Raw genomic sequence first — 25,888 nt, 5'->3', positions numbered from 1 at the left:
GCTAGTCATTTTTAATTTACCGTTTTCACAGAGTAACTAAATATCATTTTCCGTAAGATTTCTGTGCTTGCAACTGCCTAATGTACAGCCCTCAATCTCTCACACCGATAACTTGTCACTGTCACCATTGTTTTTCTGATGAGAGTGGTGGATCACCAGTTGAAAGCAGTTGAAAGTTAACTATATATTCATAGAGAAAATCACCTATATTTTGCCTGTAACATCAGTTCCAAATTTCGTGGAGCATATGCACATAACTCAGAATTTCCAACACTTCTACATTAATTTTCTTTCTTCTAACTCTTGCAAATATTGTATGAAATATTGGTATAATATTCCAAACATGCAGTTTTTGTGTATCATAAACATAAATCAAATATATTTATTGACAGCTCTAAGTAGCAGTCTGCCTTTGTTATTAGATGAAGTAGCAGTCTGCCTTTGTTATTAGATGAAGTAGCAGTCTGCCTTTGTTATTAGATGAAGTAGCAGTCTGCCTTTGTTATTAGATGAAGTAGCAGTCTGCCTTTGTTATTAGATGAAGTAGCAGTCTGCCTTTGTTATTAGATGAAGTAGCAGTCTGCCTTTGTTATTAGATGAAGTAGCAGTCTGCCTTGTAGCAGTCTGCCTTTGTTATTAGATGAAGTAGCAGTCTGCCTTTGTTATTAGATGAAGTAGCAGTCTGCCTTTGTTATTAGATGAAGTAGCAGTCTGCCTTTGTTATTAGATGAAGTAGCAGTCTGCCTTTGTTATTAGATGAAGTAGCAGTCTGCCTTTGTTATTAGATGAAGTAGCAGTCTGCCTTTGTTATTAGATGAAGTAGCAGTCTGCCTTTGTTATTAGATTAAGTAGCAGTCTGCCTTTGTTATTAGATTAAGTAGCAGTCTGCCTTTGTTATTAGATTAAGTAGCAGTCTGCCTTTGTTATTAGATTAAGTAGCAGTCTGCCTTTGTTTGTAGAGAAAACGGCCGTAGTTAGGAGTGAGGCCTGCTTAATATCACTGTATTTTGAAGCCTGCTGTACATATTTAATTGGGCAAACACAGGGGAGGAAAAATTAGTGTACTACTGATGTCAGCGTAAGAATATTGCCATGGTGGTAGGCCGAAAACTGCAGGAATCTCTCCATAGTAGTTTCCTATGCTTATGGTATGTTTTGTAAAATGCTAAGTCTAACAGTTGACATAAGTTTGTCAGATCAGAAGGAATCTGAAATAGCAGTACATCTTTGTCAGTGAGAGTTTGAAGTGTGGCTTATGATGATTAAAAGTGTACGGCCTTAGTAAGAAACTAGGAGATAGGATTTGTTTTCACACAATGAAGAAAAAGTGTGATGCCTTTTCTTTTCACAATTTTCCAGAATGTGATGTGTCTACCAGACGACTTTCTGTGCAGAACATTACTATTTTCACTTGTGGTGCAAAGTTTTCGGTGGGTTCTTGAAAGTAACCAACCACCCAGAATGATCATTGACAGTATTGTGGATCAGTGCGTAGATGCGGAGTGGGACTCCAGGGTCACCGCTGTAATTTTGAAAGACAGCGTTCTTTTACATTGCATTCCATTTTCAAAGTTGAACTTATCTACAGTGTACATCCAAGATTCTCTGAAACCAGTGATTTTGTTGTTCGCATCTGTAACAACCATTTTACTCCATCCTGTAACCACCGCATTATCTTGTGTACTGAGGCGTTTTAACTTCTGACTTTTCTTTTGGAGATAAGATTCTTCAGGAATATAACTATATTTTTTTTGCCACCAGTGGGTTTGTGGTCTATAACAAAGAGTATTTCGTTGTTTCTGACTGTCTGTCTATACTATTTAACCATTTTGCAGGCCACAGCCAGTACGCTTATCACTAACTGTGTTTCTTTAACCTCTTCCTGGCTAGTAGTGGTAGTCCTCAGCACAAGCTGTAGTTTCTATTTGTTGTGAAATACAGCATTTGTCATGAAACGTCTCATATGTCTTTTGTGGGCCATGAGAAATATACTTACCACAAAACTAATACTTCCCTTTTTGGACTGTGGGAGATATACTTACCACCAACTTTATTGTGTTACTATGCTTTTGGGAATATGTCTTACTAATTCAAGATGTGGCCGGCATCTTTTGGTAATACATTGTACCAGGCGCGTCAAAATGACTACAGCAATGAGTTTTTCTTTGTTGAGAGATCACTACCTTTGTCACTTGTGAACTCGGAACACAATTGGTTCGTTTCTACAGTATCCCACACTGGTGGGCTCAAGCAGAAGCTGCCAGATTTTTAAATCTGGTACATATCGTCTTCCCCAGATGTGTTGAGTGTCAATTCAAAGTTTGTGTAATGGCATCCTCCAACAGCACACAAAAGGACTGTGGGGAGAATACCGCCCACTATAGTTTTAATAAATATCCAAAATAAAATGATCAGAAATTAAATATATTCAGTTGATCATTATCCTAATAAGATACAAAAAAAGAAAAAATTAGCTGAGTTCTTACAAAAACTATGCCCACCGAAGGGTTAAATGTTTTTGTGAGTTTAACCACCATTTTGCGTAAGACAATCTTCATGCATTTTATGTTGATGGCTTCTCTTGGTGTATGCTGTATCATCATATTGAGCAGCAAAAAATTCACAGGATTCCTAATCACCACTGTGGTGACATTAACGTCTTTGGATTCCAGAGTAATGTTACAGTGACAGGAGTCCAAATTTTTACCAGAAATTGAAAGAAAGTACTTCAAGAAAGTAATATTAGCTTCTGTTTTTAACAAAGTCTTGAAATGACATTTCCCTTCAGTGTGCATTCTCCCAAGGAATATGTTAATACACAGTAAGAGACAGATACCCCCCAATTATCGCTAGCTGCTGCTATACTGTGCGCAATCGGAGAATTCTGCATTTTCATGATGGGAAAAGATCTTTTTCAGATACGGACTTTTTCCCTCATTCTTCACTTAACTGGTCCAGTAATGATGCATAATACTCTCCAGTTATTATTCGTCCCTTTGTAAGTAGTCAATGCGGATGATTCTGCATGCATCCCAAAGACCATGGCCATCATCTTGCCAGCCAATTTCACATTCTTTTCCATCTTTAGGGTACATTAATCGTAAAAAACACACTATTTTGATTTACTTTAATCTCTGGAGTATAGTTGTGTACCCATGTTTTGTCCACAGTTAGGTATTCAAACAGAAACCTGGCAGGATTGTGATGGCAAAGTTCCAAAATAGTCTCAGTGTTGACTGCACAGAAGCATTTATTCTCCACTGTGAGCAAACATGGCACCAATCTTGCTGTGATCTTTTTCACAGCCAATTATTCATGCAAAGTTGAAAACACTGTACCTTGTGAGATGCATGTGGCTTCAATTATTTTACGCACTTCCATCTGTCAATCACTCAAAATCATGTTGTTGATTTTGTCAGTTATTTTGGTGGTGGTCACGTCTGTTGGCTGTCCCAAATGGAATTCATCTCGTGTGGATGTACAGCCACATTTAAATTGATTTACCCATTTGTAAACAGTTGCAACACAGGAGCAGATGTCGTGAACTTCATCCAACTCAACTTCTGACCGGTTTCACTGTTAAGCCTTTTAAATAGATGTGTTTAATCACCACTTGAAACTCTTTTTTTTTTCCCATGTCTTAAAGTAATCGTATGCTTCTTGCTTAAATCGACTGGAACAATGAAGCTAGGTGATGGATACAGCTATAATGTAACCTCCCCTCTAGCAACAGATGGTGCTTACTACTAGCAAACTGTTTTGACGCTAAGACTGCCATCTCTTGTACTTTCTAAGGACTTAATGGCTGACCCTCGTAATTGCTTTTGTCATCAGTGTCGTGCATGTGTTGCACAAAGTCCAGTTGTAATGACCATGCTCATCCTCAAATGGGACGAGCTTTCAATAAGTAGTGCACACTTTTTTTTCAATCAGCCAATTTCAGTTAAAAAACACAGAATTTGCTGTGGGACATTGTTGAACATTCTTGCTTCAGCCCCTACAGTTTCATGAAGTTTCAGTAGGTGGTGACGCTATACATAATCTTCAAAATTGTGTCTGTAACGGAGATGTGTTCCGAGTAGAAAACTGCCATTGAGTTTCTTTTGGCAGAAAATCAGAGCATCGCAAAGACCTGGTAGTGAACTAAAGCGTGATGAGTCGTTTGATGACTCATCGGTCATCGTCACAACAATGTCTCGCAAACCGGTCCAATCTCCACCGTGCCGGCCGGTTGCATACAGGTGTGCTACCCACCGGAAATTAAAGAAATGACTTCAGTGCATTCGTTGCCACAAAAATTCAAACAAACTTCTCCTCCTCTGTGATAATGCAAGGCCTCACACAAGTCTGCACACATCCATCCTACAGCCCGAATCTCGCGCCTTCAGACTTTCATCTGGATGGCCCAATGAAGAATGTGCTCTGTGGGAAGCGGTACATGGATGATAGAGGTTATTTACGCAGGAAGAAGTTGGCTCAGATGTCGATCAGCAGTATGGTACCATGCAAGCGTACAGACCTTCCCAGTAAAGTGCTGTAAGGCTGTTGCATTCAATGGCGTTTATGTTGAAAATAGGGTTTTGTAGCCAAAAGAGTGGGAAATAATGTGGTGTACTGGATTCATGAATGAAAACCAAACTGCCTTCAGAAAGTAAATGTCACTTTACATATCGAATGCCACTCGTGATTTTGAAACACTCACCTGTTTGTCAAGTCGCTTGTTTGTTACTGTTCAGGCAAGTTTTCTAAGAAACCTGTAATCCATAAATGTGAGTTTTGCTTGCCTAGTTTTTGTACCTCTTTGTGTGTGCGTACTTTCCTTGGTGTCGTCAACATGACTTTCGGTATAGACGCACCTGTAAAAAGATCTGTTAGCGTAACTTTCACGATACTGCAAGGTAAAATAAAAGCTGGTATTTTGACAGTCTTCTTTGATGGCTCTCCCTGGGAATTCATTGGGATATTATCAAACTGTGTGCTCTTTACTTGTTTTGATGTGTACAGGTCATATGGATAGAACAGCTTACACACACACACACACACACACACACACACACACACACACGCGCGCGCGCGCACTTTATTGTGCTGTGATACTTAACTAAAGTTGCGCAGCAACTCGTTGGATATGCTTGCGGAAAGATAAAACTAAGCGGTGGCCTGTCAAGGTGTGCGTTACTGAATACAATGTCAACAAGACTGTGTCTGTCCAGAAGCCACACTGTCAATCACTGTAGTAAACATTGTCCCTATGCAAAGGCTTTCTATAGATGACTCTACCTGAAGACTATATCACAGGCTTCCACTGTGAACTGTAGCTACGAACAGCAACCCTGGAACTCCGTATTAAAATTGTTGTACACCAGAGCTGAATGTGAATCGTCTGTTGCTGCCTGTGGTGCCGCTTATCACAACGCGGAAGTCCATCTCATTGCCAGCAGTGCAGAGATTGCCAATTGGGCTGCAGTTGTGGTCGGCAGTGAATTTAGCGCTGCCTGCGGTGCCAGTTGGAAAGTCTCAGCAAGCCAACTACGATTGCGTCTATTGGCATGGACACACATTTTCAGCAGAATGTTTTTGTGCTTTGCCCTGAAGGATTTTATCTAGGATCACACAGTCCCTGGAATCCTGCTTACTTGTGCTTCTGGGTTTCTACTTCCTTGATCTTTAAATTGCAGGTTTCATTGTCCTCTAATGATTATTGTTTATTGTTTCAGGTGAAATAAGCCCTGCAATGATCCTGGATATTGGCGTTAAATGGGTTATTATTGGCCACTCTGAGCGAAGAAATGTTTTTGGTGAAACAGATGAAGTGAGTACTATTAATTACTTGTATCTTCCCCCCCCCTCCCCCCTCCCCCCTGGCCCCCCTCCCCCCTGGCCCCCCTCCCCCCTGGCCCCCCTCCCCCCTGGCCCCCCTCCCCCCTGGCCCCCCTCCCCCCTGGCCCCCCTCCCCCCTGGCCCCCCTCCCCCCCTGGCCCCCCTCCCCCCTGGCCCCCCTCCCCCCTGGCCCCCCTCCCCCCTGGCCCCCCTCTCCCCCTCCCTCCCTCCCCCCCTCTCCCCCCCTCTCCCCCCTCCCTCCCTCCCCCCCTCTCCCCCCCTCTCCCCCCCTCTCCCCCTCCCTCCCTCCCCTCCTCTCCCCCCCTCTCCCCCTCTCCCCTCCTCTCCCCCCTCTCCCCCTCTCCCCCCTCTCCCCCTCTCCCCTCCTCTCCCCCTCTCCCCCCCCTCTCCCCCCCCTCTCCCCCCTCTCCCCCCTCTCCCCCCTCTCCCCCCTCTCCCCTCCTCTCCCCCCCCTCTCCCCCCCTCTCCCCCCCTCTCCCCCCCTCTCCCCCCCCTCTCCCCCCTCTCCCCCCTCTCGCCCCCCTCTCGCCCCCTCTCGCCCCCTCTCCCCCCCTCTCCCCCATAGACTAATGTTTTTTCACTATATTATTTTCAAATTTTTTTTTCAGCGCATAGTTCTGCAGCCAGAATAAATTTTTTTCAAAAGAATTGGTTGATCACTTGTGAATGTAACATCTTAATTGCAGTGTGCTATTTGGAGCCCACCTTCTGTACTTGCTCCCATGGCTGCCAGATTTCTGCCCCATAGCAGAATACTGTATTTATGGAGAATTATTTTTCTTACCTGTCATTGACTGTTGACAATAAACCTCACCAGGGTACAACCTTTAACGTGGTGCAGACTGTAACACACACATGTAGTGAGTACAGTGTGAGAGAGTTTTCCGGCATAAAGCATAAAGAGGCATTAACCTGTTCTTTGGTCTTCATCTCTGTGTGGCTATTGCAACTTACACCCATTTGAGCTTTTTTGCTGTATTCATGTGTAGGTCTGCCTCTACAATTTTCTCCCCCTCACATTTCTCTCTGTTACTAAATTGACCACCATTGATGCCTCAGGACGTGTCCTATTGACTGGTCCCATCTTTTGATCAAGTTGTGCCAGCAATTTTTTCCCTCAGTTTCATCCATTAATGAGTCATTAGTTTCTCATCTACCCATATTCTTCTATAGAACCACATCTTGAAAGCTTCTTTTCATTCCTTGTCTAAACTTTGTATCATACACGCTTCACTATTATACAGGGTGGTCCATGGATAGTGACCGGGCCAAATATCTCACAAAATAAGCGTCAAACGAAAAAACTACAGAGAACGAAACTCATCTAGCTTGAAGGGGGAAGCCAGATGGCGCTATGGTTGGCCCGCTAGACAGCGCTGCCATAGGCCAAACAAATATCAACTGCATTTTTATAATTTTTTTTTAAATGGGAACCCCATTTTTTCTTACATATTCGAGTAGTGTGTAAAGAAATATGAATGTGTAATAGTCACAAACGTATAGGTACGTGGTATCGCATAACATTCTGCCAGTGCGAACGGTATTTGCTTCTTGATACATAACCCGTGTTAAAATGGACTGTTTACCAATTGCGGAAAAGGTCGATATCGTGTTTATGTATGGCTATTGTGATCAAAATGCCCAATGAGCGCATGCTATGTATTCTGCTCGGTATCCTGGACGACATCATCCAAGTGTCCGGACCTTTCGCCGGATAGTTACGTTATTTAAGGAAACATGAAGTGTTCAGCCACATGTGGAACGTCAACCACGACCTGCAACAAATCATGATGCCCAAGTAGTTGGTTTTAGCTGCTGTCGTGGCTAATCTGAAGATCAGTAGCAGACAAATTGCGTGAGAATCGAGAATCTCAAAAACGTCGGTGTTGAGAATGCTACCTCAACATCGATTGCACCTGTACCATATTTATATGCACCATGAATTGCATGGTGACAACTTTGAACATTGTGTACAGTTCTGCCACTGGGAACAAGAGTAATTACGGGACAATGACAGATTTTTTGCACGTGTTCTATTCAGCAATGAAGTGTCATTCACCAACAGCGGTAACGTAAACCAGCATAGTATGCACTATTGGGCAACGGAAAATCCACGATGGCTGTGACAAGTGGGACATGAGCGACCTTGGCAGGTTAATGTATGGTGAGGCATTATGGGGAGGAAGGATAATTGGCCCCTATTTTATCGATGGCAATCTAAATGGTGCAGTGTGTGCTGATTTTCTATGTAATGTTGTGCCGATGTTACTACAAGATGTTTCACTGCATGACAGAATGGCGATGTACTTCTAACATGATGGATTTCTAGCACATAGGTCGCGTGCAGTTGAAGCAGTATTGAATGTCATATTTCATGACAGGTGGATAGGTCATCGAAGTACCATACCATGGCCCACACATTCACCGGATCTGATGTCCCCGGATCTCTTTCTGTGGGGAAAGTTGAAAGATATTTGCTATTGTGATCCACCGACAACGCCTGACAAGATGCGTCAGCGCATTGTCAATGCATGTGCGAACATTACGGAAGGCGAACTACTCGCTATTGAGAGGAATATCATTACACGTATTGCCAAATGCATTGAGGTTGATGAACATCATTTTGAGCATTTATTGCATTAATGTGGTATTTACAGGTAATCACGCTGTAAAAGCATGCGTTCTCAGAAATAAGTTCACAAAGGTACATGTATCATATTGGAACATCCGAAATAAAATGTTCAAACGTACCTACGTTCTGTATTTTAATTTAAAAAACCTACCGGTTACCAAATGTTAGTCTAAAATTGTGAGCCATATGTTTGTGACTATTACAGCGCCATCTATCACAAAGTGAAAAAGTGGTCCAACTAAAACATTCATATTTCTTTACGTACTACACAAATATGTAATAAGAAATGGGGGTTCCTATTTTTAAAAAAAAACGCAGTTGATATCTGTTTGACCTATGGCAGTGCCATAGCGGGCCAACCACAGCACCATCTGGTTTCCCCCTTCAAGCGAGACAAGTTTTGTTCTTTGTAGTTTTTTCATTTGACGCTTATTTCGTGACATATTTGGCCCAGTCACGATCAATGAACCACCCTGTATATGGCTATGTATATTCATTGTTAACAGCTTTCTCATTTTCTAGAATACTTTTCTTGTTATTGGCAGTCTGCATTTTATATTTTCTCTACTTCGGCTATTGTCAGTTATTTTACTGTCCGTGCAGCAGAACTTGTTTTCATCTTTCAGTGTCTCATTTCCTTGATGTTAATCGTGTAACCCCTTTTTAAGATATCACACATTGCATTCAACTGGTGGTTCCAAGTCGTCCTGAATATGTGGGAATTACTCTGTCATTGAAAAACCTGGAACTTTTAATTTCTTTCTTACGTGCATGGGTAAAAGAACGGACCCTAGTAACAATCCACAACTGTATGAAACACTTACAAAATGTATTTGCTTACTGCAAATTCCAGTGCATCAGTTGTATTATGTATAGTTGTTGTTGTTGTGGTCTTCAGTCCTGAGACTGGTTTGATGCAGCTCTCCATGCTACTCTATCCTGTGCAAGCTTTTTCATCTCCCAGTACCTACTGCAACCTACATCCTTCTGAATCTGCTTAGTGTATTCATCTCTTGGTCTCCCTCTACGATTTTTACCCTCCACGCTGCCCTCCAATACTAAATTGGTGATCCCTTGATGCCTCAGAACATGTCCTACCAACCGATCCCTTCTTCTGGTCAAGTTGTGCCACAAACTTCTCTTCTCCCCAATCCTATTCAATACTTCCTCATTAGTTATGTGATCTACCCATCTAATCTTCAGCATTCTTCTGTAGCACCACATTTCGAAAGCTTCTATTCTCTTCTTGTCCAAACTATTTATCGTCCATGTTTCACTTCCATACATGGCTACACTCCATACGAATACTTTCAGAAATGACTTCCTGACACTTAAATCAATACTGGATGTTAACAAATTTCTCTTCTTCAGAAACGCTTTCCTTGCCATTGCCAGCCTACATTTTATATCCTCTCTACTTCGACCATCATCAGTTATTTTGCTCCCCAAATAGCAAAACTCCTTTACTACTTTAAGTGCCTCATTTCCTAATCTAATTCCCTCAGCATCACCCGACTTAATTAGACCACATTCCATTATCCTTGTTTTGCTTTTGTTGATGTTCATCTTATATCCTCCTTTCAAGACACTGTCCATTCCATTCAACTGCTCTTCCAAGTCCTTTGCTGTCTCTGACAGAATTACAATGTCATCGGCGAACCTCAAAGTTTTTATTTCTTCTCCATGAATTTTAATACCTACCCCGAATTTTTCTTTTGTTTCCTTTACTGCTTGCTCAATATACAGATTGAACAACATCGGGGAGAGGCTACAACCCTGTCTTACTCCCTTCCCAACCACTGCTTCCCTTTCATGTCCCTCGACTCTTATAACTGCCATCTGGTTTCTGTACAAATTGTAAATAGCCTTTCGCTCCCTGTATTTTACCCCTGCCACCTTCAGAATTTGAAAGAGAGTATTCCAGTCAACATTGTCAAAAGCTTTCTCTAAGTCTACAAATGCTAGAAACGTAGGTTTGCCTTTCCTTAATTTTTCTTCTAAGATAAGTCGTAAGGTCAGTATTGCCTCACGTGTTCCAGTGTTTCTACGGAATCCAAACTGATCTTCCCCGAGGTTGGCTTCTACTAGTTTTTCCATTCGTCTGTAAAGAATTCGTGTTAGTATTTTGCAGCTGTGACTTATTAAGCTGATAGTTCGGTAATTTTCACATCTGTCAACACCTGCTTTCTTCGGGATTGGAATTATTATATTCTTCTTGAAGTCTGAGGGTATTTCGCCTGTTTCATACATCTTGCTCACCAGATGGTAGAGTTTTGTCAGGACTGGCTCTCCCACGGCCGTCAGTAGTTCCAATGGAATATTGTCTACTCCGGGGGCCTTGTTTCGACTCAGGTCTTTCAGTGCTCTGTCAAACTCTTCACGCAGTATCGTATCTCCCATTTCATCTTCATCTACATCCTCTTCCATTTCCATAATATTGTCCTCAAGTACATCGCCCTTGTATAGACCCTCTATATACTCCTTCCACCTTTCTGCTTTCCCTTCTTTGCTTAGAACTGGGTTTCCATCTGAGCTCTTGATATTCATACAAGTCGTTCTCTTATCTCCAAAGGTCTCTTTAATTTTCCTGTAGGCGGTATCTATCTTACCCCTAGTGAGATAGGCCTCTACATCCTTACATTTGTCCTCTAGCCATCCCTGTTTAGCCATTTTGCACTTCCTGTCGATCTCATTTTTGAGACGTTTGTATTCCTTTTTGCCTGTTTCACTTACTGCATTTTTATATTTTCTCCTTTCATCAATTAAATTCAATATTTCTTCTGTTACCCAAGGATTTCTACTAGCCCTCGTCTTTTTACCTACTTGATACTCTGCTGCCTTCACTACTTCATCCCTCAAAGCTACCCATTCTTCTTCTACTGTATTTATTTCCCCCATTCCTGTCAATTGCTCCCTTATGCTCTCCCTGAATCTCTGTACAACCTCTGGTTCTTTCAGTTTATCCAGGTCCCATCTCCTTAAATTCCCACCTTTTTGCAGTTTCTTCAGTTTTAATCTACAGGTCATAACCAATAGATTGTGGTCAGAGTCCACATCTGCCCCTGGAAATGTCTTACAATTTAAAACCTGGTTCCTAAATCTCTGTCTTACCATTATATAATCTATCTGATACCTTTTAGTATCTCCAGGGTTCTTCCATATATACAACCTTCTTTCATGATTCTTAAACCAAGTGTTAGTTATGATTAAGTTGTGCTCTGTGCAAAATTCTACCAGGTGGCTTCCTCTTTCATTTCTGTCCCCCAATCCATATTCACCTACTATGTTTCCTTCTCTCCCTTTTCCTACACTCGAATTCCAGTCACCCATGACTATTAAATTTTCGTCTCCCTTCACAATCTGAATAATTTCTTTTATTTCATCATACATTTCTTCAATTTCTTCGTCATCTGCAGAGCTAGTTGGCATATAAACTTGTACTACTGTAGTAGGTGTGGGCTTCGTATCTATCTTGGCCACAATAATGCGTTCACTGTGCTGTTTGTAGTAGCTTACCCGCATTTCTATTTTCCTATTCATTATTAAACCCACTCCTCCATTACCCCTATTTGAGTTTGTGTTTATAACCCTGTAGTCACCTGACCAGAAGTCTTGTTCCTCCTGCCACCGAACTTCACTAATTCCCACTATATCTAACTTCAACCTACCCATTTCCCTTTTTAAATTTTCTAACCTACCTGCCCGATTAAGGGATCTGACATTCCACGCTCCGATCCGTACAACGCCAGTTTTCTTTCTCCTGATAACGACATCCTCTTGAGTAGTCCCCGCCCGGAGATCCGAATGGGGGACTATTTTACCCAAGAGGACGCCATCATCATGTAATCATACAGTAAAGCATACAAATACAAAAAAAAAAAAAAAAAAAACAAAACAAAAAAAATACAGGTTATGTATAGTAGACCACAATATAACGATGTAGATAGTGTGGCATATGGAAGTTTGGGTTTGTCCAGGGAGGAAATCTGGGTTTAGTACTGTGTCATTGGGATATGCAACTGTACCTAACACAGCTGATGTCAAGGAATTCAGTCAGTGAATAAATTTCGAAGAATTTTAATTTCTTGCCCATGATTTTTGATGTACTTCCCAGATCTTGCTTTGGGTTCCTTTACTGATTGCTCTGTGTATGCACTGAATAACATGGGGGTAGGTTTCCAAACTATCTCACTCCCTTCTGAAGCACTGCTTTCTTTCCATATTCTTAGTGTCTTATAACTGCAGTCTGGTTACTGTAAAGCTTGTGGACTACCTTTTGCTTTCTGTTTTTGTCCATGATAATTTCAAAGGGTGTGTACCAGTCAGCATAGTCATAGTGGTTATCTATATTTATAAATGTTATGGATGTAAGTTTTTCTTCCTTCAAACTATCTTCTAACATGTCTTAACATCAGCACTGCCTTGCATGGTCCTACATTATCGTATGAGTAATTAAATTATGTGGTTTGCAGCTGATTGCAGAAAAATGTGCGCACGCTCTGGAGTCGGGCCTTTCGATTATTGCGTGTATAGGGGAGAAGCTGGAGGAACGCGAAGCAGGACGTACCACGGATGTCGTGTTTGCGCAGACGAAGGCAATCGCTGATAAGATAACCGACTGGAACCGCGTCGTGCTGGCATATGAACCTGTATGGGCAATCGGCACTGGCAAGACTGCAACCCCTCAGCAGGTAAACTGTGTGTGTGTGTGTGTGTGTGTGTGTGTGTGTGTGTGTGTGTGTTTAAATTTCTGTGTCAACTAAAACAGGTAGTTACGTTCATAAAATATTCTATCCTGCTTCCTTGGTTTGTCTGCCCACCTCATTTGTCACCAGCTAGTTAGCACAGGCTCTTTTTCCTACAACAAGCACTTGTTGATTTTGTACCCTGAACTTTGCCTTAATACCGTTCGCACAACTCGTACAAATTGCTTCGCTTGGCACCGGCAGCGCTAATTCGGATACTTGGCTTGTTGCTGGCCGTTCTTGGCATTATCGGGAGATTATAAATCGTTAAGTTTTACTAATCTCACTATTAGTTTTCGTAACTTTACAACCCCGTTCCCTTACTTTCATAAAATTTTGAAGATTTACATATGTAAATAAATACAAAATTTGACTTACCAAACGAAAGCGCTGGCAGGTTGATAGACACACAAACATACACACAAAATTCAAGCTTTCGCAACCAAGGGTTGCTTCATCAGGAAAGAGGGAAGGAGAGGGAAAGACGAAAGAATGTGGTTTTAAGGGAGAGGGTTAGGAGTCATTCCAATCCCGGGAGCGGAAAGATTTACCTTAGGGGGGAAAAAGGACAGGTATACACTCGCGCGCGCGCACACACACACATATCCATCCGCACATACACAGACACAAGCAGACATTTTTAAAGGCAAAGAGTTTGGGCAGAGATGTCAGTCGAGGCGGAAGTACAGAGGCAAAGATGTTGTTGAAAGACGGGGAGGTATGAGCGGCGGCAACTTGAAATTAGCGGAGGTTGAGGCCTGGCGGTTAACGAGAAGAGAGGATATACTGAAGGGCAAGTTCCCATCTCCGGAGTTCTGACAGGTTGGTGTTATTGGGGAGTATCCAGATAACCCAGATGGTGTAACACTGTGCCAAGATCTGCTGGCCGTGCACCAAGGCAAGTTTAGCCACAGGGTGATCCTCATTACCAACAAACACTGTCTGCCTGTGTCCGTTCATGCGAATGGACAGTTTGTTGCTGGTCATTCCCACATAGAAAGCTTCACAGTGTTGGCAGGTCAGTTGGTAAATCACGTGGGTGCTTTCACACGTAGCTCTGCCTTTGATCGTGTACACCTTCCGGGTTACAGGACTGGAGTAAACACACACCCTCCCACCACCACCTACTCCAGTCCTGTAACCCGGAAGGCGTACACGATCAAAGGCAGAGCCACGTGTGAAAGCACCCACGTGATTTACCAACTGACCTGCCTACACTGTGAAGCTTTCTATGTGGGAATGACCAGCAACAAACTGTCCATTCGCATGAACGGACACAGGCAGACAGTGTTTGTTGGTAATGAGGATCACCCTGTGGCTAAACATGCCTCGGTGCACGGCCAGCACATCTTGGCACAGTGTTACACCGTCCGGGTTATCTGGATACTTCCCACTAACACCAACCTGTCAGAACTCTGGAGATGGGAACTTGCCCTTCAGTATATCCTCTCTTTTCGTTATCCGCCAGGCCTCAACCTTCGCTAATTTCAAGTTGCCGCCGCTCATACCGCACCTTTCTTTCAACAACATCTTTGCCTCTGTACTTCCGCATCGACTGACATCTCTGCCCAAACTCTTTGCCTTTACAAATGTCTGCTTGTGTCTGTGTATGTGCAGATGGATATGTGTGTGTGTGCGCGCGTGAGTGTATACCTGTCCCTTTTCCCCCCTAAGGTAAGTCTTTCCACTCCCGGGATTGGAGTGACTCCTTACCCACCCACTTAAAACCCACATCCTTTCGTCTTTCCCTCTCCTTCTCTCTTTCCTGATGAAGCAACTGTTGGTTGTGAAAGCTTGAATTTTGTGTGTATGTTTGTGTTTGTTTGTGTGTCTATCAACCTGCCAGCACTTTCGTTTGGTAAGTCACATCGTCTTTGTTTTTAGATATATTTTTCCCACATGGAATGTTTCCCTATATTATATAAATACAAAATTTGTTTGTTTTGTATATTTGTTTATTTAAATTGTCTTTGGTACTCAGTAATTCTCTTTCATGTGATATGCTACAGAAAAGTCTCAAAGATGTAACGTAACTCCACAAGACTTGCACATTAATTATATATATATATATATATATATATATATATATATATATATATATATATAATTTTTTTTTTTTTTTTTTTTTTTTTTTTTTTTTTTTTTTTTTTTTAAACATACATGGCAGTTTCTTCATTTTGGAAATGTATTATTTGGTGTTGCTTTATGTGACCAGAAAGTCTGTCAACCGGATAATGATGAGACATGCGCGCTGTAGTGGCAACCCCCAAGTTTTGCTCAGAAGCAGCTACATGATCTTTTTATCCTCGAATCAAACACTTTCAGTAAAAAATCATGAAATTGGAGATTATTGTGTTCTGTATTGAAATATTGCCATGTATGGAATGCATTAAATAATGTATAACTAAAGAGGTACATGCAAACCTTTTTTGACCCATTTACAGTTTTTCTTTATATAGGATAACAATTAAATATTGGTCTGCCCGTTCAACTCCTTTCATGTATTTGTTATAGTCTAATACACTTTCAAGGTTTTTTTTTCTTTAAATTGTGTAATTGGTTTTTCTACATTTTTTTAGTGTCGGTCAAAATGGCATTATGTATTGAAGAGATCATTTGTATTGTTTTAGTTTTTGAAGTTCTCTGTATCTGCGTGAGTACTTCACCTTTCTGTTGATGACAAGCTTCAAACACGTCGACTTTTGCGTGCTTCAATTTTTCCAGAAATCCTCTATTTTGCCATATCATTCCACAAACTCAAATTTTCTTGTCAAGTAACTTCTCTGCAAGTTCCACACTGTTACAATAATTATCCATGTAGAGGGGGGAGGGTGGGGTCCACAGGTTCTGGGTATCAAGTCCTGCTTTTGTCTGTCCATTCCACTGCTTCCACGTCATGTTGTTCCGGACATACTTTTGCTAACTCCACATCCCATGCGGAACTCATATGGAAATCACTATCACAGTTAACAAAATCATGTATTTGTAATTCCACTTCCTCTTTATGATTGAATCCCCGAACCCGTGGTGCGGTGCAGTACCTTTGTCTGTTCAAAAACAAATGTGTGTTTTTATTGATGCTGTGCTCTGTCACTGCAGACATCCATTTGGCAGAGTTGCAGCTTCCTCATGTGCAGCAAACAGCGCTCAAAGGTGCAGTATTGTATCAGTTTTAACCATTGAGTGGAAAATGGTTTTTGTGTTGCACTTCTCCATTATTCTGGCAATCTTGGCTATTGGAGGCCTTTCACACAGGAGGGACACCAGGTGGTTTCTTTCGTCTTCTGTATTGTTTTCTTTCTTTCTTCTTCTTGCTCGGCTGGAGAGCATATCTTATTTGTGTCTCTGAGTAGTCATTCTTGTCAAAGATTTGTATAGATACAGTAACTTGATAGGCAGACTTTCGTTGTTGCATAGGGCTCATATTCTGTGTATCAGGATGGTGAGCTCGGATTTACGCTGTGTTCGATGAAGGCAGCTATTGGTTTCTGGGTACCATTTTCTTCCTGTAGATTGATTTTCCCTGCGTGCCATTGGGATTCTTCATCAGAACGTCTAGGAATGGTGGGTGCCTGTTTTCTTCAACCTCCATGGTGAGTCTGACATTCTGTGTATGCTGTTAAGACAGCACAGGAATTCCTTCTGTTATCTCTACCATGTGGTCAAACAAGGAATGTGTCACCTACATACCTGTAGTACGGATCAACAACTCAGGACGAGGCAAGGATATGGTCTGAATGCAGTGCCCCATAGCATCAGTACCACAATGGCTTTACGACTTCCCAAAAATATTCAGAGAGAGTTCCACTACATCCAAATAGCGAGCTCTAGAAATTTTGCAAATGTGTTGCAAAGCCAGAGACATGGCATAGCGATTGAAACCACTTGTGGATCACTATCCACACCATGTTGATAACTTGACAGAGTTTGTGAAAATGCTTAAAGTAATTTGTCTGGACAAGGGTGATCCAGACATCTTAGACATCACATATCTCTTCTTGCAAGTATCACTGGAAGATTCTGTGATACTTATAGACACTTGGACAGGAGCAACTTTTTGAAACTGTTGTAGCATTAGTTCTCCATCATTAGTATTCTGGAAAACTCTATGAACAGGTAGACGTATTCATCAGTTCCTGTGTAGCACGTGGCATTGCTAACCTATGTACAGGACAGTTTGAGCAAACAGCTCTCAAAACTGTACATCTGAAAAGAGATGTGTTCTACTGGTATATGGATGACAACATTTGTGGTTTGGGTGCATGGCAAAGAAAGCACCACCTTCAAAACATATGCAGTTACTTCAGCTTTACTATGGAGGTGAAAGAAAACAGAAGCCTGCTTTTCCAGGATATTTTGATAAAGAAGAACCCTGATGGCATGCTGGGACGTTACCCAAACACCAGTGTGTGCTATCATCCAGTGTAATGCAAATCTTGGCTCACCAGCCTGGTAAAAAAATGAGAGGGCTGTATGCAACAAGGAAATTGCCTAATGAGTTCCAGTGTCTGCATGAAACCTTTTGCAAGTGCTGCTAGTTATAAGCACAAATAAGATGTACTCTCCAGTTGAGCAAGAAGAAGAAAGAGAAAACTCCCAAAGAAGCCATGTGGCTGTGCAGGGCTGCTCACAGCGGAGATTGCCAGAATAACAGAGAAGCACAACATAAAAACCATTTTCCACTCGCCAGTTAAAATCGAGAATAGATTTGACTCGGTCAAAGACCAACTAGGGCTACAGGTCCTCATGTCTGCAGCATCAGCTGCGAGTGTGGTATGCAGCACAAAGGCCAGATGCCACAATGCGTCTCACAAATGTAGTAACATTTCATCCACTGTAAGGAATTCACTTGTTGTGGAATGTCTTCTCCAGTTTTTCAGGAATACCTCGATAATAACATACACTGATCATTCAAAATGTTTTGACCACTGACCTACTATCGATATAAACTCATCCAGGTTATAGCTTCATCACACACGCGCTGTGAATGTAGTATCGGTGAGTGTGCTGTCCGTGTGTAGAATGGGGAAGGCATGCCATCTGTCTAAGTTGGACAGTTGGGATGGTCCGGAGGCTCAGCATTAGCATTTTTGAAACGGCACAACTTGTCGGCTGTTCGATGAGTGCTATGGTGAGTGTCCTCAACACGTGGTGAAACCACATCCAGAATTCGTGCGGCTTGCTGTGAAGGGGGGAGATGGAGATAGAACAGTAATATCTAAAAGACTTATTTTGTGCAATTTAAAAGATGCATATAAAAGTTTGAAAGCTAAATTTCTGCCCGTTAAAATCAGGTTTTCTAAATCAGCAGACCGGCGCCCTAAACACTGCATTCTAGCTGGTTATAGTGGAACACACACAGTATGTTTTTGCACTAGACATCAAAATGTCAAACTAATGATAGCAATCACTAAGCTCAGTATCTTAATTGGCGGAGAATTGGTCTATTTATAAACATTGTTTGGCAAAAGTGCTGTGCAATCCAGCATCGTTCCACTGCATTCTGGGAAACTGTAGTTCTTGCTTCGAAGTGACCGATTAAAATGAACACTACAAAGTGCATTTGATGATAATGTAATTGAGAATATCACTTTTTGACAGGCGGTTTCAGTAGACAAATGGAACTTGGAAGTAATGCAGAAGACCTCATTGGGGTTCATTGAATTATTTTCTGAAAAACTGACTACATTAATACTCCATGATTTTCTAGTGAAGCAGCAAAGCTGTTTTCTAAATAAAATTGAGGAAAACTTCAATGAGGGCAAATGTGTTGTTATGCGACTTCTCTCTGAGAATTACAGTTTTTTGATCCAAGATGAGGCCCAGGGTTATCATTGATCAAGCACCAGTGTATTACAAAGGAGAAAACAAAAGAGCTCATGAGTTGTCATAATTTCAGACTGTCTAGAGCATAATACCAAAGCTGTCTACCTTAGCTTTTTTTTTTAAAAAAAAAAAAATGAAATTTCAGATTGATGTTCAGAAGCTATACAATTTTCTGGATGGCAGTGCAACCCAGCATAAAAATAAAAAGAATTTTGTAAACTTATGGTTCTACAAAGATGATTTTGCCAAAGAAACAGAATAGCATTTTTTTGCCTCTGCTTGTGGAAAAGGACCTCGTGATGGTGTTGATGGCACTGTTAAGCAATTAGCAACAGAAGCAACTCTGAAGATGCCGTGTGACAACTAAATTCGTACTCCCCAACAACTTTTTGATTGGGCAATTAAAAACATTACATCTGAGAGATTTCTAGAAGAGCGCTTTAGTCAATCTGTTTCCATAAAAGGCACACAGAAGTTACACGCTTCCATACCGAATGCATCGAGTACATCTAATATGTGGGTAAAGACTTTTTCAGACGTAACAGAATCTACTGTTGAAACAGGTACAAAATCTCCAGAAAGACTTATTTGAAAGACATTCATGGATGTGTTGCTGCTGTCTAAGGCAAAAAAGAAATTGAAGGTACCTTCCTTTGCCCAGGTGGCCCATCACTGTCTTACACATATCCTATAAATTCAGATATTTTGTGTTTATCCATAAATGATGTTCTTTGTAAGGTAAACCTAGTAACACCAACAGGAAGAATATATCAGATTCCTGGGAATGAAACATTAGAAACAAAAGAAGTATTTAACAAGAAGTTCAATCTTAAAACACACTGTTTAAATCAGGTTTTGCTTGTGACATTTGGAATGTGTGTGTCAGCATCAGATTTGAATGTGCACATAGATATATTAACAATATTATGAAAAGGAAAGTTGCTACCCACCATATAACAGAGATGCTGAGTCTCCACTACATGGTGAGTAGCAACTTTCCTTTTCATAATATTGTTACGTTCCATCCTGGATTTTCCATTGTTTCATAGATATATTAAGGATTGAATTATGTTATTTTTGCTTAAATCTATAAATTTTACAAAAATCTCATTTTTTAGTGAAATGTGAATTTTTGAAATTTTATAAAGGTGTGAACCTGTGACAGTCCCACTTTCATACTTAGGGAATTAATTAACAATAATGTGAAGCATTATACATATTATTTTTGAAGATGCACTTTTCGAGAAATCGAGAACTTAAAATTTTCCTTTATATAAAAAAGAATCATCTCGGACCCAATTGTGTTGTACATCATAGGAAAGCTTATGGAAAATGCTGCGAAATGACACCTCTCCCACCATTTTTGCTTAACTAGAAGAGTTGCTACAGCTATTTGAAATTATGGTGGTGTAGTGTAATTTTTTGATAATTTTACATTGCCTGGTTTTAATAAAATTTTTCTTAATCTATACGTTTGCTGCCTTTTTGCCAAGTTTCGTGAGAATCTGAGATGGTGATCTGACATGGCATCGGGACTGGACGCTGGCGCAGTGACTGAGCATTGCATGCCACGATGCATTGCCACTGTTACCTGAGCCAAAGGTGGACTTACTGGCTATTGAGTACGTAGTCATAATGTTATGGCTGATCTGTGTGCATAGATAGGGACAGGAAAAATTCACAAAAACAGTAACACAAAAAATAATGTGGCATAACAAGAAATCGGCAATTTCTACAACATATCACAAAATTTTGCCACACCAGTATAAAAACCTTATAAATCTGAGAATGAAAATTGAGCAATATGCAAGAAAAGTTACCAAATTTGGCAGAAACTAATATCAAATTTGGGGGAAAAAATATTATAGATTTTGGCAAAAATTATGCAGAATATATAAGGCACAGAATGTGGCACAAAAACCACAGAATTTGGCAGAAAATAACACAATATTTAAAAAATGATGAATCTGACAAAAACTCCCAATTTGGCAAAAAATAACATCGAGTTTGGTCATAAAACTAAACTCCCCCCACCTCTCATATATGGGGGCCAACTTATCACTTTTTTTTCTACATTTTCTCTTGTTAATATTATCTAACATAACACATCTCAAAAGAAAGCAAAATATTCACAGCGACATGCGTGGAGGGAAGATTTCTGTCCCTGTGCCACATATTCATTTTGCCTCCATAAAGAAAGCCGGAAATGTAAAAAAAAAAAAAACTAACTTAAACTCCTCTTTTTTCATATAAATAGGTTTTACCTGAGGCACTCGAATATCAAAATTGTTGATAAATAGTTTCGAGGCCTTGGCAATGGTGTTAGCATTTCTGGCTTCACCACTGGCACAAGGCAAACCCATAACTATGTTGTGAGACCTGGTGTTAACGTTTTGTTTGGGAACGTGTTTCACCCATTTTATTTGTTCATCTCTTGACAAATAGTTAGGTGGTGCTTCACTGGAAGAGGGATCGCAGCTAATCACACTAGTAGATAGAGAATCTTAATTAGTGTTGTTAAGTGTACTCACATTTCTGGGAGGAATGACGACATTACTTTTAGTGTTGGTCACTCACTGAACTTGACCACTTCCAGGAACAAAACTGGGTTACACATTTGAATCATCACTGCCATTTTTTAATGAGAATTTTTCAATTTCTTTCTTACTTAGTGGATGCTGACAAGCCCTTTTTAAGAATTTTTACTGTACACAGCCTGTAGAACAAGAAAATGGGAAAACCAGAAGCAGCTAATGTAAACGGCCGGGTTGTAATGCCCCCCTTTGACATGGAACACTTTCTTCCGTCATCAACAATCAACTGGCAAACAAAGTGGTTTGATGAAACAAGTAGTAGCCTCTAGGAACATTAACTGAGAGCTACAATGAGTAGCTTATTCATAAGTAGCATACACGTGTGGATATTTTTAAAACAAAATCCATCAGAGAGGGAGAGGCCCAGCCAGTCTATTATAAGATCAAATATCTTCAATGTATCGTACCCACCTGCAGAGAACTTCTCCAGGACGGTCAGTCCAGTGCACACAACAGTTCACATTCAAATCACAACTCCATCTGAAGGTTTCGTCTGTGGACAGGAATAAAACATAGGGCTATCTAACAGATCCTGAAAAATCACATCACAATATCCTGGGGTATTCTAATAATTTTAATCTTTCTGGCCTTGAGAGTTTAAAAATATTACACTTTATACAGGGTTTATACGACCTTGGACAACTAGGAGATCCGGGAATTTTTCATTGTTTTAGTTTTCAGTTAAATTTTTGTGATTTTGACGGGTAAGAACCAATACTCTAACAAAGGATATTACCGTATACCGCTTCTGTAGAATAATACTGCAGCAACAAAACATAACTAGGAAAAAAAAGTAAAACTTAAGTCTCAAAGTAAATACATCATACACAACAATAAAACACTGTGCTCATAAAAGCGTTTGCCAACTGCAAAGTGTGTCAAAGGCTTTGGGAAGACTATACAATGCTTCCTAACAACAGACTGTCTCCGATGAGTGTGACGTCACAACTGTGTACTTTAGATTCGTTTGAGCAGTTGCGGGCGGGCTCTTGTGCATGTGCAGTTGAGTCGCGTATGAGAAGTACCTTCTCCCACTTCTGGCTACAGACATGTGGTTGGGTGCGATTATCTAATACTGCCCCAGTTCGGAAATATCAGAGATCCGGGGCTGATCCACAGAGCAGTCTGAGTTGTAGTGGGGAGTTTCCACGTGACCCGTGTTTACATGTAGTGATTTTGCTGTTTCCGCTTCATTTGTTGCTCTCACATTAAATGAAAACAAAATGGATATACCGAGCGAGGTGACGCAGTGGTTAGCACACTGGACTCGCATTCGGGAGGACGACGGTTCAATCCCGTCTCTGGCCATCCTGATTTAGGTTTTCCGTGATTTCCCTAAATCGTTTCAGGCAAATGCCAGGATGGTTCCTTTGAAGGGGCACGGCCGATTTCCTTCCACATCCTTCCCTCACCCGAGCTTGCGCTCCGTCTCTAATGACCTCGTTGTCGACGGGACGTTAAACACTAATCTCCTCCTCCTCCAAAACGGATGTCTATGGCCATGAGCTATCAAATGAATTAAAATAAGTTTGCATAATTACGGAAGGCTAAAATATGTTGTTAGCTTCAGGTTTTATCTTCACCTTTCTGACAGTCAAGCATTAATCGCCTTGCAGAACAACAAAGTTATTTTTGTCAGTTTGCTAAAGAAATTTGGCTCTTATTAATCTTTTCCGCTGGGGCAGTCAATTTATTTGAAACAGTGTGTTTAATTCCATACTATGGGCTAGTTTCAACTGTTCGCTGCATTTCAAAAGTGCACGTTTTCATCTTCTAGCACCTATGGCATTATGCTATAATAAAGAACCAAAGATGAGATAATACAGTACTGGTACTCAAGAAAATTTACATCCGAATCTGGACATACAAATGTACACTTTAAGCCGAATTACGCATTTTAATATGGTTCACAACATTCCGATGTTCTTGGAGTATCCTCTGATGATGTCTTGTTTCTTTTATGGCATAGTGCAAGATCTAATGTTGTACACCTACGAACATACGGGCTTCCTGCATCATCATAGCTGCGCAAGCGTGGTGACACCGGTTTCTGGCGTTCTTTGACAACTACTGAAACGAACCTATTTCTAACAGGTCATGGGAAAATATTGCGAATGGTTGTTTGAAAAGCGTTGCTTTCAAAGTTAATGCAAGATGAATTATCTGCGAGAATGTATGATGAATTTCATAAGTCACAGAGCGTTTGACTCTCATTTACAAATCAAGTCTCTGAGGACGTACCTTTAGAAAAATTTTGAGCTCACAAGATCATCTTTATTAAAAATTTTACTGACACATTTGTGTGATGTACCTTAAAGTGTAACAAGCACATAAAAATGAACATTATATGTGAAAACTTAGCTTCTCTTGCAGCTTATTAGTCTTACAGACCAATATTGTATATGAAAGCTTTGCTTTTCTTGTAGCAACACTGTGTATGTTAATGTAAACCAATTACTTTCCCTGCTTGTGTGTACGCGCTACTTAACAGTGATGTTGCTATTGGCTGACTACACCACATATCCTACGCTAGGAGATCCACTGTCATCGGCTGGCGAGATACATGACGAGCTATGACTGGCTACAAAAGTGCATTGCAATCTTGATTTCAATGCTTCGGATAGTAACATGTGGCGTTTGGTGGAATTTAAATTTACACTTTCGTAATACAAAATATGCAGCGTAAATGTTGCTGCACATCAAAGATTTTTTTTTTTTTTTTAATATTTAGTGAGTTTGGTTTTCTAAAGGTTCGGGAAGTTCTACGACAGTGTATAAAACCATAATCACTCAATGGATTGATAAGTTTTACAGTTCCGAGGAAAAGTATACTGTCACTTAACACGGAAAAAGTGTATTTTCACTTGGGTGAAAGTGTAATTTTGACCAGGAAATCCGGGACTTTTTTCTTCTTCTCCACGTATATGCCCTGTTATAGTACTATTCAAAGTTTGTCACTCTTTTTTGTCTGCGTTTTTTCTGGAGGCTGAGTGCAATTGCTGTAATGTGCAGGCTCAAGAGGTGCACCAGCAGTTGCGGTCGTGGCTGTCGACGAACGTGTCCCCGCAGGTGGCGGAGCACACACGCATAATGTACGGTGGCTCCGTCACAGGCGCCAACTGCAAGGAGCTGGCGCAGGAAGCAGACATCGACGGCTTCCTGGTGGGCGGCGCCTCACTCAAGCCGGAGTTCGTCAACATCGTCAATGCCCGTGTCTGTTGATCGGCCGAATCGACGGGTGTGCTACACTACTGCCAGTTAACCTGTTATTCCTTTCCCATTCTTACGTTACCTTCGTACCCGCACAAAGGTTTCGTTGTTGAGTTGACTTCCTGTGCATAACATCAGAGAATGTTATTCAGTGGCTATGCCATTTGCATGTATAAATGTTGCTGAAATATTAAAAAAAGTATTTATCGGACAAAATATGAGGTTATTTTCCTCCTCTCGTTCAACAGCAATTGGTGTAATGTATTCACTGTTTTGTTGTGTCTAGTCTTAGATTCTTTTTGGAATCTTGAAGTTATCGGACAGAAAATGCAGCGAGCAAAAGGTTGTCTTACCATTGTACAGAAACCATACCGAAATTGAGTTGAGCAACATGAGAGGAAGACAGGCAGACAGATTTTTAACCAGTCACCTATGTTACTCATTCTGTACACAGTGAGCAGTATAAGATGGAAGTATAAATAAATCTTAAGGGCAGTGACATTGTAATTGTTGGAATCAGCAAAGGACAAGGGATCAGCAGTACAGTAAATCCCATTAGCAACTGAAGAGATTGTTAGTAATGTTTTTCAAATAATCAAGCTTTTCTCAGAAAATTGACTGTCCCAAATTTTTGAGAAAATACACTATGTTCAGTTATGTACAACAAATAGTCATACCAACAACCAATGTAGCACGTGAATAAAAGTTATTAGACAGAGTAGAATAGACCAAATTTTTGGGTGCACATATTGTTGGACATTTGAACTGGAAGAATTGTATTACTGAGCTGCTCAAACAGTTAAGTACATCTACTTTTTTCTTTATATAATTGCTAGTCTTGGGAACAAACGAATGAACCTTCCGACGTATTTTCACATTTCCACACAATGTCATATGGAATAATTTTCTGGAGTAACTCACCACTTCGAAAAAAGTATTGATTGCCCAAAAATGAGAAGCAATAATAATGTGGTGTTCACCCATTGTCATCATATGTAGGTACCTCTTCAAGGAGTTAAGCTTTTTAACTGCACCATCGG

At 40.7% G+C, this 25,888-nt stretch overlaps 1 protein-coding gene across 1 annotated transcript in view; it reads left to right on the top strand.

Moving 5' to 3' along the window:
- Positions 1 to 25,064, top strand: part of LOC126426980 (triosephosphate isomerase B) — a 57,128-nt gene extending 32,064 nt beyond the window's left edge. Inside the window, exons 3-5 of the mRNA XM_050089138.1 lie at positions 5,718 to 5,812; positions 12,946 to 13,164; positions 24,651 to 25,064. Of these exons, the coding sequence (XP_049945095.1) occupies positions 5,718 to 5,812; positions 12,946 to 13,164; positions 24,651 to 24,860 (524 nt within the window). The 3' untranslated portion in view covers positions 24,861 to 25,064. The remainder of the gene's footprint in view (positions 1 to 5,717; positions 5,813 to 12,945; positions 13,165 to 24,650) is intronic.
- The last annotated feature ends 824 nt before the right edge of the window (positions 25,065 to 25,888 follow it).

The sequence above is a fragment of the Schistocerca serialis genome, chromosome 11 (genome assembly GCF_023864345.2).
Source record: "Schistocerca serialis cubense isolate TAMUIC-IGC-003099 chromosome 11, iqSchSeri2.2, whole genome shotgun sequence".
Classification (NCBI taxonomy): Eukaryota; Metazoa; Arthropoda; class Insecta; order Orthoptera; family Acrididae; genus Schistocerca; species Schistocerca serialis.
The sequence above is the reverse complement of the archived record's forward strand: the minus strand, read 5'-3'. Positions and strand labels throughout refer to the sequence as shown.